The sequence below is a fragment of the Cataglyphis hispanica genome, chromosome 14 (assembly GCF_021464435.1).
Source record: "Cataglyphis hispanica isolate Lineage 1 chromosome 14, ULB_Chis1_1.0, whole genome shotgun sequence".
NCBI lineage: Eukaryota > Metazoa > Arthropoda > Insecta > Hymenoptera > Formicidae > Cataglyphis > Cataglyphis hispanica.
In genome coordinates, this window is record NC_065967.1 from 2,096,468 (window position 1) to 2,111,290 (window position 14,823).

At 39.5% G+C, this 14,823-nt stretch overlaps 1 protein-coding gene across 1 annotated transcript in view; it reads right to left on the reverse strand.

Moving 5' to 3' along the window:
* The window catches only part of LOC126854390 (cell adhesion molecule Dscam2-like), a 114,163-nt gene that overhangs the window by 39,597 nt on the left and 59,743 nt on the right, over window positions 1–14,823 (reverse strand). The window contains 4 exon segments of the mRNA XM_050601037.1: window positions 966–1,083; window positions 6,385–6,534; window positions 6,873–7,034; window positions 11,408–11,731. Coding sequence (XP_050456994.1) covers window positions 966–1,083; window positions 6,385–6,534; window positions 6,873–7,034; window positions 11,408–11,731 — 754 coding nt within the window.

The following is a 14,823-nucleotide window of genomic DNA, read 5'->3' on the forward strand; positions in this document are numbered from 1 at the left end:
TAATTCTACAATAAAACGAAAACATATTATGCGAATTTCCATGCAATTATGCCTCTACACATTTTTCACTTTTAGTTTTTCCTCTGAAAATAGTGTTAACGAGAGAGAGAAATTCATTATAAAAATATATAAATTATATGGAATAAAAAGCGGTTTTTTTCTATCAAAAAAGAAAAAAAAAAGGATAATCGTGTATTCTTTTAAAACACAGCGTTTGACTCGCATTTTTTCGTTTATAGGCTTTACATTCCCGCTTGTAAAATCGAAAGCGGATTTGAAATGATTCGGTATGTGTTTCGCAAATTTCGTCCTAATATTCGCCAATATTTATCGCGTCATTGTCGTTCCATATTATGAATTGCTGCTCGCGCATCGAACCGTCGTGATATAAACAATATTCGTGACCGTGTATTTCATATTCGCCGTGAATGCGAAAACGTCTTGTTAATCTTCGATATCGCTTTTAATTCACGCGCATTGCGTTCCAATACGTTTTGCATGCAGATTACTTAACAATATCGCTCGGGCATGGCGGAAAGTAAATGTCTGCTTATCGTTTAATTGCATATTTGAGCGTTACCCAGGATGAATATAAGGGGAGAGAAACGAGATATGCGAAAGAGTCGACGAGAAAAATACATTTAAATTTCAATTATGGATGTTTTATGGAGTTACGAAATTGATAATACTATAGTTGTACGAGATAACTGTGTAGATCAACTTTTGGTACGCGATCCGGAGATGAGCGCATACAAAAATACTGTATCAATATGCTTTGTTAATAATTAAATTGTTAAAATAATTAATTATTAATTGTTAACTTTAATTTATATATTTAATAAAATTAAATAAAAATAATAGATATTATTAATCTCCCCGTAATATTAAATCCACAATATATCAACAATTTGATGATTTGTAATAATTAATAAATACGAGTGCAATTTAAATATTGAAAAACTTACCTGTTAGTCGGGGTAGGATTAGCGTGAGCCACGCAAGGGATGACGACGGTGTCCTTTAGACGTGCCGACATATACACTAGCTTTTCATTTATTATAGGCGGCATGGAGCCTCGAATTTCTGCAAAATAGAAACACCACGAGAAACGCGTAAATTCAATTATAGCGTAAAATCGGAGATTAAATCGCGGAACGTTGCTTGGCTTCCACCGCTCGTTCGAGAATCGATTCCGGGCTAGTCCCCGCCGCGTGATACGCGGTAAAAATATGTTCATAAATCGTTACTGTCTACGGGAGAAAAGAAAAGCGCGAGACCCCTATAAGCCGGATGGCGAGGATCGGAGAACATGGACGGAAGAAGGGAGAGGGAAAAAAAAAAAAGACAGGACACTGTGCGCACGCATTTCCAGCGCGCGACGTTTAATGGGGAGTTATGGTCGCAGATAACGCCACGTCTTACGACACGGCGCGCGCACCATGGAAGCGGAACCACGTTAGATAACGACGATATATCTCCGCGCGCTTTGGCGAGAATTTGAAATTACGTCACGCGCTATCAAAACTGTCGGCGGAATTATGTTCCGCTCGAACGGCAACGTCCGACAACGTTCTACGCAGGACTCCGTTCACATTAGAGTGAAATTTCGCGATACCTTTTATTTCCGAACTGAGTCAATGTAACATTAAAATGATATTTACGAAAGAAATTTATATGCAACATGCGCATGTATATCTCGCTATTCGCAAACTACTCTCACGCTCTTCACATCTCGGAATCGCATAATAACAACACACAACACTCTTTACAAAATAAAGATTAAATTTGTGTATTCTCGTTAATTGAGATTTGCATGGCGCAGTTATAATATTGTTCGCTAGCACGCCGCTAGAACTGCAACCGTTACATAAATCGTCGGACGTTCCTAATTTGCGCCCAACATACTTTCGCACGGTTAATTTTGCCGTGGTGCTCGAAAATTTAAATTTCCTCACGCGCCGGATGAATTTATAATTAAACAGATCTATATCCGGTGCGAGTTATGCGCGGCGTTTGTCAGCAAGAATGAAGATGCGCCGTTAATTACGCATCAAAAGCGACGCGCGTCCCCCTCGCCACATCCGCCCGGATTATTCCATCTGTTCAATTACAAATGTAGATATTTTTATTTTCGCGTCGCACTGTGTTAAAATCGTGCCACTCAATCTGCCCGGCGCATACCTGCGGCAGAAATGCAGCGCGGTTTATTGATTCGTTCATAGATACTCAAGTGCCCTCCTCCTCTTCGGCATGTGTGTTATTTCGCGATCAAATGATGTGTGGACAGTGACGCATACGTGCTGTTACATTTAACGGGGAATTAATGCGCTGGATTACAGCGGGACGAATACTCGCACGGGCGCAGTTATTATACATACCTCTCGCACGTCACGATAAAAATATTTATCGTTTACGTGAGATACGTTTATATACGTACATCGCATATAGCTTGTATACGTTGTCGTTTGATTTCGCGATATGATTAAATTTAATAGCGAACGTTAATTCAATATCACAAGTCAGTGTTAATTAATTAATATTATACGTATCATTTTCTGGTATAAATACGTCCTTCTAAATTACAAGTCTCAATTTACAAAAGAAAAAAACAAAATTTATGACCCAAAAGTTCGATGTAAATAATTACGTAGTATATACTAAAAAAAATTCCTAAGACTTTATAAGATCTAAAGGGAAAACACAGAGAAATATATAAATATAAATTCTACCGTCATCGATTATGGCATTTTCAAATTTTCGAATCTAAAATTTGACGATTCTTCTACAAGGGCGTACGCCAATAAAATTTAAGCATCGAAATCCGCAATAAATCAACCAGGCATAACGTAACGTCCACTCCATGGCGTTCGTATAGCACTACAAATCGTATATATCATCATCGAAATTGTTTTACGTGATCGCGCCCTCGATATTACACGCGATATGATCTTTCCACATATGAGAGTGCAATGAACGTTAACTTTAGGCCAAATTTCTAAATTCGGCAGGCCCCCCTACTGGGATTTATACGCGGATAATGTGGCGGAAAAGTTTCCACATTACTCCGTAAAACTACTGTACATCGAGGTTTTGGTTAATTTAATAGGATATACGCCAGTCTCTCTAAGGCGTAGGGGGAGATGAAAGAGAGGGGAATGGAAAATGGAGTGCGCGCGAGCCGAAATATGCAAACGATCAAATTTCGCCTCTCTCCCTCCTCCTCCTCTCCTCCTCCCCAAACTTTATTATTAAGTTATTAACTACCTAAGTGCGCTTAGCATAAATTTCTATCTTGCGAGTGGAGGGAGTCCTCTGCGTGGCAGGAGGCAATGGGCGGGGCCCGTGTAACAGCTTTATTACGAGTGCACGAGCGAACGCGTACGTTTCTGGAAAATTGAAACCCGTGAATTTTTCAACGTCCGCCGAGATATTCTTGCTCGGGCACGTCGGATCGGTTTTTCTTGCCTCCTGATTATGCGGCGGCACACAAACGACGATCTCTCTCTCTCTCTCTCTCTCCCTCTCTTTCTCCATCCTCTATCCCTCTTCCCCTCTGCGGAAATACCTCAAGAATAACGTGGAGGTTCGCATTATAAAATTCCGCTCGATTATCATTGTCGTTATCAATCATAATTGCATATTGTAATCGCAAATCAAAAATTATTTTGTTATTATTATAGTATTCTATTGAGATTTTATTAATATGATTATTATTACAAATTAAATTATTGCCTTTGTTATAAAATATCGAAGGAATCTCAGCTTTCGAAAATATAAGAGAAATATAAAAGTGATTAAACTTGAAACTTTTTAAATCAATCGTTCTCTCTTCCACCGTACTCTTGTTGCTTTAGACAAATATTTATCCTGTTTGTGTGTGTACCGCCGTGAGGCTTTCAGCTAGTTTATTCGGCAACCTGTCAAATGATACACGAGATAATTAACCTACGAGCGAATAGCGATAATTAATTGACGTTCGCTGGAAATATTTGTATGATTAGGAATATACTAAAGCAAGCCCACCGGTTATGGGTTCCAAACATCATCGTACCTGGTTAAATCACGTCATATTGTCGAGGCAATTTCCAATTGGGGACCTCTTTGAACAACATGAGTTTATTTAATATCGATATTATGAAGCTCGCCAAAATTTACAATAATGGTATTAATTAATTGGTATTATTATGTGTATATACATTTATCGGAACAATTTTACCAATGCAATATGAAGAATTTTATTTCAAAAGCATGTGTGTAGAAGGTAAGCGGCATATGAAATCACGACGACTACGTGTGTTCGCTCGAATCTACAAGAAACTTTAAATAAGTCGCGCATCCCCCGAAATTCGCGATATCACAAGAGATTTTCCTAGTTTGAAAGTTTTCGAACTCTCTGTCTCTCTCTCTCTCTCTCGGAGTTTTGAAAATTTAAAACATTCTCTATGGGGAAAAAGGTAAAAAAAGAGGGAAAAGAAAGTTGGCGAAAAGATTTCACAATGAGGATACTGCGCTAAAATGGCGCGATCAATATTTCATTACAAATGCTATTTCTATATTTACTTTTCGCATGATACATATCAGACATTTTAGATTTTAATCGCGCACATGAAATAATAATAGATGGATGATATATTTATAACAATTCTGAAAGATATGACGTTATCAGGTCGATCATTATATCTCGCGATAGGACTCTATCAAGAAAAGAAAGGTAAAGGTTGCGCCACGGTTTGTCTTTGGCGTTTGTGCGGATAAATATGATTAAAGTTCCTTACTTAATTTCGAACGCGATATGATATTCTAAGAGAAGAGAAAAGCCATTACTTGCAGATCACTTGGGATAACTTCCTCCGTCTTTCTATTCCTCTTTTCGCGCGTTTATCCAACCCTCTTGTAATTTACGCAACGCTATACCGTCATCACTTCCTTAGTCGTTATCTAATTAAACATGGACCGCTGTCGAAGAAGTCGATCGGACAGTTTCGCACCGGCAGTTAAACGCGCTGTTTTTATTCTATCCTTGCCTCTTTGCAGCCCTCGCTATCGCGAGGCAAGATCCGAGTTAATGTGCTGAACGCGATAGGGGAATAAATTACGTAAACGTAAAAAAAAAGAAAAAAAACAATGAGGATAATGTCTTTAGAAATTAATTATCCACTCTGTTTCATGATGCCTTGATTCTTAACGATCTCGTTTAATCAGATATTAATTAATTAAATGTCGAGGATGCCATAAATGACTAACAATAAGATTAAAAATATTCCTCGTAATAGAAATAAATATATAAACACGCGATCGTCGATTTGCACAAACATTGAATGTTTTTATAACTAAAAATTTCAATGACGCGGATGTATATTGAGTTCTCGATAGTTCTAGGAACAAATTTTCTCTTTTCATCGTTCTTCTTGGTTGCTTTCGCTTGAAATGAAAAAAATGGGAAGTATAATTACTGCGGTATCGATCGAATTGGGTGCAGGTAAAGTAAACATTTAATTAAACTCCACCATACGTCCGATATATACGTTCAGCTCGAGGCGGAACCGGAATTTACGTTCGACAAGCACAACGGATATCCTATATCCGAGCTCTCTTCTCTATTTACGTTTTTTGAAAAATTTAATAATTGTCGAAACAAACTCATCTTTGTGTTTAAAACACGATGAGTACAATTGTATAGAATGGCAATTCTCTTTTCTGTCGATTTTACGTCAACTAACTAATCTCGAATCAAGATTGTTATATAACAAGAATATGAGATCGCGCATATAATAATAGGAATAACGAGTATTCAAAACTTCTAACGCATTGTATTTTAATAATAATTTTATCGACAAATTTGCAGTCGGATTTTTCGATGAGAAAATTATCGAGACGCCTATTGTCTACGAATAATTAACGATAGAAAATAAAAGATTCTTGACAAAGCTAAGCTTCAAGCGAGAAATTAATTAAAAATAACAAAACTATGTTTTATATTTAATTTCACAAATAAACTTTTGTAAAATTTTAATCTTAAATTTGCATTTATTGTCCTCGAGTAATTAGTGATAATAAAAAGAAATGAAGAGTTTCTGACAAACTCAAAAGGGAAATTAATTGAAAATAATAAGTAAAACAAAATCATGATATTTTTCATTAAATTCAAATAAACTTCAATAAAATTTTTATTTTTTCATTTGAGATAAATCTTCATTTAATTAAATTTAGATTATAATCGTATTAATTTTAAATATTAATATTTTATTTATTTAAAGTATTAATATTTTATTTATAAAAAGTAACTGTGATTACAAATTGATCGAAGAACCTGCCCTCGGAAAACAATACAATGGAGATGGGCATCCTGTTGTATACAGGAAGAAAAATCTATGACGTACTCACCAGTCAGTTGCAGCCGCCCTACATTGCTGCTGACGACGGTTTCCTGAGTTAACCGGTGATGCGTCCTGCATCGATAAGTCATCTGCGCGTCGCTTCGCGTAATATTGATTATCATCAACTCGCCGCTCGGCAGCATATGATATTTGCCATCTATAACAACACGCGCGCATCGGGTTCGAATTACGTTTCTATCATCATGAAAATCTAAATTGATCGGAAGGAAATTACATGTTTATATGAGCGCGCACATAAATGACGTCATGTAATATAACTCCTATTTTCCAATAATGAAATTGTATAATTAATTCACGTTAATATACTCAATATTTGTGCACATAAAATCTTCTCTTTAATTTTGAAGTAATATATATATATATGCTCTATTTTTTAAATAAAATCTGTATATTTTAATTATTATTATACTAAAAAATAAACGCTTATTAAAATATACAGGCGTATATAAATATTATATATTTTTCATTACATACCGCCCATTGTGGAAGGATAAATATTGAAAACTGGTTCTTGGAGCCAAGATGTGACCGTGACGTGATCGCGAACAAAACTGGGCAAGTTGCAGCGCATAAGTACATTGTTGCCGAGGAAGCTGCTAGGACTCTGCACTTCCGGATCGTAACGTTGAGTTACCACTGCAACATATATGACAATAAGTTCTATTTTCGTTGTCTCCGTATACCATGATTTTCGCAATTGTAAGAACGTAACGCCAATGTGTTAACAATGTTATGGCTGCACAAGGGTGTTACGATTCGCTTTGATGTACATCTCTACCGATAAGAAATCATACAACGCGATGATATCATGTTGTTCGCTTCAAACCTACATTTGATATCACTTCGAATTGAAGAGCTTTCATAAACACGAGCACAATGTATGTACAGACATGTGTAATTTTATACTCCCATCTCCATATACTTAATGATCTGTTTAGTAACGCAGTTTAGTAATGCCGGTAAACACGAGTTACATTCGCTGCGCGTACTCGCAGTGTTGAATGTTAATGTGCATTTTATACGATCAGTTAATAAAATGAGTTACAAATAGCTTTCGTTAATTTGTTAGAAATTTAATAATCTTTCTCTGCGGAATAAATAACGGAATACAAGGAGTAAATAGAGGTGAAATATTTAATGCTAAACTAAAAAGAACGATCAAAATGCATTAAATTAGATTGTAGATTTATTATGCATTTTTTAAATTATTTTTTTATAAAGTAAATCACACAAAATAAAACTGTTTGTCTTTTCATGCGATGTCATTATAATCAAATAACTTATGTTACGAGCAAACGATTTCACGCACGCGCACATATCTCGTTTTAGAAAGAATAAAAAAATGTTTACGTCAAAAAGTTTATAGAAAACGAGTTTTAATTTATGCGAAAATAGCATAACCCGAGCTTCCTTTAAAAAGCATCGCTTCATTCTTCGCATCTAATCACCGTCATCATCTCTACACGGCGTTGACGTTACGCGCTAACGAAAGGGCTGACGCAGCTTGATGAAAACGCACGGTAACACAATACGGTCAAAGTAGAAAATCCCAAAAGACGACGTCTTATCCAAAATCTCATGTCGCGAGATCCGCCCCTGACCTGGCAGCCCACGTAAGTTGATGGTCTCGGCTGAAAGGTTGGTAAGGGCATGTCTGAGAGGGGGATGGAATAAGGCTGTAAAGAACGTGGAAGGCAGCCAGGCAGGAATCTAGAAGAAAAAAGGAGAGAAAAAGAATGATAGAAAGAGAAAGAGAGAGAGAGAGAGAGAGAGGTGGGGGATGGAAAAGCAGCAGCCCGGGGAATCGCTGTGGTGTGGTGGTGCGTTGCGGGGCTCTGCCTCCGCAACCCGTTTCGAGAGTCAGCGGAGCGAGGCACTCAGACTTCAGAATGGGGTAAAAACTCAGTGAGTTTGCCCGTACTCCATCCACCCTGCCACTCGTCCCTCGCGCACGCTGCCATTCTCTCTCCTTCTCATTGCGTTTCCCTCGTCTCCCTTTTCTAGTTTCTCTTCGCGTATCGCTCGCTCGGCTCTCTTTCTCTCTTTCTCTCGGTTACGCGGCAACCAAGCCGAACATAAACTCGGCAGACATCTCGTGGCAGGTAATATTTACAAACCATGAAACGAGCAGAGGGAAGATATAGCGGGGAAAAAGAGAGAGGGGAGGAGAGAGCGGTGGGAATCAAAGAGCGAGAGACAGAGAGGAAGATGCCGTGCGCAAAAGCAACGCGTTGACTAGCTCTCCGTCAGGGCGCGCATATCTATCCTCTCGGAGAATCATCCGCTAGAAATGAGTAGCTAGTCCGAAAACCACGCTTTTTCAACAAGTCGGATTTTATACAAAACTACTGAAGAACTTCTCTCGTGACGACGTAATTATCCAACGACGTATCTACTCACGTAGAGTAGCGAGAAGTTTTAAGGTCGAGAACGCGCGCGCGCGCGCCGACAGTATTATTAAACGTATAATGTTTATGCTTTCAGAAAGTCAAGACGGTAACAACCTCGAGCAGAATATATAACTACAATACAAAATAAAATTATACAAAAAATTATATATAAAAATCATTAACTAACATTCCTAAAAAGTATACCTTAATTTTTAGTCGTGGCTCAGTAAGCTTGGCTAATTAGAAAATAATGTTCAAGCCTGGAAGAAATTTATGAAAAAAGTACAATGTCGGCGTACACATGTATTATCTTTAGAGGATAAGCTGCTAAATTGAGATACGGCACGGGAAATATGTGACTACCCGCGCCGTAAAAGTGAGCAAGACTCGGTTCCTGAACTTTTTATAAAAGAGTCCCGCGTGCGGTCGTTAAACTTCCTCATTTTCTCAGTACAAGGTGACACATTCTGCATGTGTATACGTAAGGTAATGTCGTCGCAACGTTTTACTTCCAGACTGGCACGTATATGTCGAACGTGCGGGCAAAGAACAATGAATCTTCCTTCATGAGTTCTCGTGTTCCTTGCGCCTTCTCCGAAATAAATAACGAGCGAAAATCGTTCGGTCGAGTGTTCACCAACGTGCGCACCGATGTTGAATGTGAGCAAATAGAAAACGCGAACGTTATTCGCGCCCGTTGTTCGATTTCTTAGTACATATATATATATATATATATATATATATATATGTTGATATACATGTTGAGATATGTGCCGAGAGCATGTCATGAAATAATACATCGTCCCGAGAGACGAACCCGTGCTTGAACATTCTTGCAAACGATGCTCTGACGATGCTTATTTCCTCTCGCCACATCTCTCGTCATCTTTTATATCGTCGATCTTCATGTCTTTTAGGACGATCACTGTGAAACATGTCAAGAAAAGTCTAATGATTTGTTTATACCATAATTTGGTAGACAAATATTAAATGATGTCATCTCCTGTAGATGTAGATATTTGAGACGAATCAGTTACGTTACATCAAGCAAAGAAAATACGAGACGTAGAATTTTTCAGGTTTTATGAAATAATCAATAAACTAGGAATTTCTCGTGAGAGAAATTGAAACAGATTTTGCGAATTATTGTCATACATCAATTTCTAGAAGCTTTCTTTTACTGTGATGCGAAGTTGCCTTTACCGAGACAAATAACCCCCGGTGTACCTTTTTCATTTTTTGACAAAGCATCGCGATTACGCGTTGCAATCGCTGAAAGGGTAAAAAAAAAACGAAAGGAGTGACATTTCCGGCGGTAGCCTGGTACATGTACGAGCGATTGCGCAATCATATCCATTTTGTTTCCGAGAATGGAGCGTGCGCACCCCCGAAAGATTTTTCTCAAAGGCGGAAGGAAGAGTCGCTGAAGTCGGGATAGCGAAAGGGGGAGAGAGCAGGATGAAACTGTGAAGGAGATGAGCAAAAAGAAAATGGCTGAGGCGGAGACTAGGAGCTGACGCGGCGGAGGCACCAGGCATGAATCTGAAAAGGTATGGGCTGCGTTCACGCGACGATGATTTACGGGCGTATTAGGTCGATAAGATATCTTCCGGTTCGTTGACCCGGCGGAAGCTCTATTTTTAAGGCGCCTCGCGGCCTCCTTTTACTCCATTTTATCCGTCTCCTCTTTCTCTCTTGCCGTCTTCTACCTCCATACTCTCTTGTAGACACCCGTAGTTTCGGAAGGTATCGCCTCGTCGAGCAAAAGAAATCCGTAGAGAGACGGATCTTCTCTCGCTAACGCGATTTCAGTGACTAAGTGCCATGATCGCCCAATACAGATTATGCTTATAAGACGTACATTCATGTTGCAAAGTGAATAAATATTGAAGATTCTTGGATACAAATCCTTTTCTATGTGTGCGCGTATAGAATAAAAATTTAGGAAATGTTAAAAATCCTTACACCGTTTATCCAATGAAATCAAATCTAGCTTGTGTTAAACAAAAAAGTCTTGTTATTTAAATTATCGACCACGATATCATTAAATTTAAAATCCATATAGATGTAAAACGCAAATTTTAAAATAAATTTTTAAATAAGACTAAAACAAGAAGCCTTATTTTATTCATCGAGTTATCATTTAATAAAATAACAAATAATTTATAATTTTTAACGTGTAATATCTAACATTTGAATAATTTAGAAAGAGTTCGTACCAAAAAAATCTTTTCTATATTTTGTTTAAGTGCAATACTAGAAACCGCGGTCTCCAGTCAGGTCTCTCAGCCATTCCATTATCGCTGCAGATCCCGTCGCGAGAGCTCCGTTATTTAACTCGTCGACTACGGTCGGCCCGATACGATACGTAAATGTGTGCGAGAAGGAAATTTCATCTCACGCTCGTAGCCTGGAGGGTCGATCGTGAACCGTGAGCGTGAGTCCACAGACAGACACCGCCCGTCTATGACACGACGAGGTGGTCCATCTACGTGCGAAGGATACGACGACGATGATGACGACGACGATGCCGGAGAGTATAACGAGAATAATACGAGGAAGCATACTACGTACGATAAAGATAACGAGGGCGAGAAGTTTCGCTGGCGCGGCACGTACCTGCTCTGACAGTGACGTCTCTGCTGACAACCGCCCCGACGCTGTTGACGGCCGAGCACTTGTAAATGGCCCAGTGGACATCCTGCCGGAAGGCCTCGGCCTCGAAGGCGGGAAAATGTATCGTACCGTTACCCAGCACATGCCTTATGCCGAGGATGCTCGTTATACTGCCTCCGTCCGCCCCCAACCAGTCGACGGTCGGCAGCGGATTTCCGCGTACTGTACAATCCACCCGGCCGCCGTTCACGTTGGTGAACTCCACCCTGGACGGCGGCTCCGTCACGAAGCTGGGCCCTTGCGTTTCATACGAGGCGCCGGAGGAACCTGCTGCAGATAAAGGGGCCAGGTATGTATTAACGAGCGCAAAGAGAAACGGGAAAGCCGCTTAGCTACATTCAATTAAGATTACGCCGCCTCCCTTGGCACCCCCCCCCCTCCCCCCTTTCCTCCATACGTATCTCGCGGATTTCTACCGTCCGCCTTGCCCTATTCATTCATTCGTTCCGCGTCACCGCGCGCGCTATACAACTTTAAATACCTTTTAAAGATATCTCCATCTACAACGATGCCGCGTTCTTCTCGCAAATTTTAGAGAATACGCCCCGGTATTGTCGCCGATCTTTATTCGAGCGAGCTGTATCTATCTCCAGCTCGCAATCATGCGCGCGTGCGCCGTTTGTTTAGTAATTCTAACGCGCCATAAATTCTAGAGTATTACGAATAACAATCAGAAATGCATTAATCACGGCAGCGGTGTCAGCGAATGGACACTCGGCTGTGAATTTTTCGTTCACCGCCGACCGAATGCAAAGTAATTTTCTCGGGGGGAGGTCAGCAGTGAGAGAGAGAGAAAGAGGGAGAGGGAGAGGGGGGGGAGAGAGAGAGAGGGGGGGATGTTGGATGTGGTGGGACGTGCACTGTATCGTCAACGGACATGAACGAAGATAATACACCCGACCATAAATCATACATTTAACGCTGAAATTCGGCCGTAATAGCTTCCATAAATGGAGCGCATTGCCACCATCCACCCTCTCCTTCTCACTCCTCTCACCCCTCTTTTCCCTCACCGCCAAAGCCTGTTAACCATTCATCACCCGAGTTATGTTGATTTAAGTAGGAATGCCGGACCGCTTCCGATGTATTCCGCATTCCGTCCAGCATTGCTCATCTGGAAGCCAGCCCAACCGAGTACAGACTAACCCTGGATAGGTCAGAGAACGTGCAACGAATGACACGCGCGTTCGCGGCGTGTTTCCGACGAGATCATGAGATCGACGTTCGTCAAAAAATTGTCACATTTTAGCAATCTCGGAATATATTTGGAGAGTTACTTCTTTTAAGTAATTTTAAGTCCAAGGCTCTACTTCCGAAACTTTAAAGATAAATAAAAAACCAAGATAGTTTACATACATAATAAAAAATCGGAATATTTATCAGTGCTCTGAATAGCTTTCATATTGCTGCTGAGTATCGAAAGCTTCAACATAATAAAAAAAAAGTTTCCTTAAAATTTGTCTTTTAAAGTTATAATTTTACATAAATTTTAATCATAAATCATATTATTACAAAATATAGCAATTATATAAATAATATTATTTTATATATCAATTATAAATTTACGAGAAAAGAGGTAGATAACAATAAAAAGAGATTGTTGTGGTTTAGTAAAACTTTTGCTTGCTTTTATCTGCACGATGCAGGCTCGAGGCCAAGATACTCTCAGTAGCCGGATGTAGCCGAAAGAAGCTACGTTGAGAGTTATTTTGGTCGAATCTCCAATGAGCGCTTACGTTGGCAATTCCCTTTCCTTACACTATCCGGGCGAGCTTAAATCTTGATTACTTATCTTCCATAAGCTAAAGCAACGTTCCTCGGTAATCGGGGAGGATCCCCGACCTTCGTGACGTCGTCTCTCGAACGAGCACGTTCGAATCCGGAAAGTTATCGTTTTCTCGAAAAAGAAAATCGTGGACTCTCTCTCCTATAAAAGCTGTAGTACCTGGCAAAGATTTACTTCCTACCTTACTCTGTCCGCCTTTCTCTCCATCGTATCACTCTCTCCAACCCTTATTCTCTCTCTCTCTCTCTCTCTCTCTCTCTCTGTTTCCCTTTTCCTCATTTTCTCGCTGTCTCTCTTTTTCCAAAGACAGTAGAGTTTCGAATCTTAACGTCGTCTCCACCACCGCCCGAATAGCCAGTGCGCGCTGCAGACCTGCGATTGGATATATCTTGTGACCCACATTTACTCTGGGCTCTTGGTAATCATTTCCCCGCGGAAGGAAGGAAGACGCCCCGCATAAAAAGTTAACTCTTCATCTTGCGAGAGTTTCGCGTTATAATTCCGCCGCTGTACGACGTACGTCTGCCATTTTGTGATTGGATCGTTAGCGAATCTCCCTGGATAGTATATATTAGAAATACGATTTCAGATATATCTCTATCTGCTTTCTCAGAATCAGATCAGATTACAAACGTAATAAGCGTCATGTCAGAAAGATTAGTTGTGCGAATTTTTATCTATATGTCGATAGATAAATTATTGTAACTACGTAAATATTTCATATATCCACCTATTTTGACGCATAAATAATTTCATATATCTATCTGTTTTGGCATATAAATAATATCATAAGATAATTTATATTATATTATTCTAATATCACAAGAGAGTTCATCTGATAAATTTATATAAAAAATAAATCGCAAAACAAAAGTGACTAATTCATCGAATATGCTCGAAATAGATTGACTCATCGAAATAGCTAAACAATGAACGGCGAGTGAGGGGATGAGCGGACGCGTGGCTAAGAGTTGCATCTACTCTGACACGTACTCGACTGTACACCCCCTTTAGATGCACTCAGCGGGACCGAGCTGAGTACGGAGAGAGGGAAGAGAGATCGCTACACCGGCTATCGTAAGCAATACACGCCAAATGGACCACTACCGTGACAACCCGTCAACCCTCAATGTCATTACGAGCGTATCTCGTGTCCTCCCCTTTGCTTCCCCGAAGACGCGTACTTGTGCTTCTTAGCCGGCAGCCGTTAAAGAGACGGAACGAGGGCGAAAGCGGCGACCAACCGTATAATGTTTTGTGTCAACATCCTTCGGAAATCTACTCCTTCTCTAAGTGCTCGCTGTTATTCACGTTCCATCCGGACTACCCGGTGTATCCCTTCGTAAAACAACTGCTGTTGTCACTAGAATATTCCAACCAAAAAATCGACGACTATTTTTTTTAAATATCTTGCATATTAAAAAGTGCTGTTTCATAAATAATATTATATTTTATACGAGTGCTAAGAATTTTATGCAGTCATAATTAAGAACAAAGTTTGAAATAAAAATTAAAACTTTGAAGAAATTTATACAAAATTATTTTTATGCTATTCATAAAATGTGTAAAATTT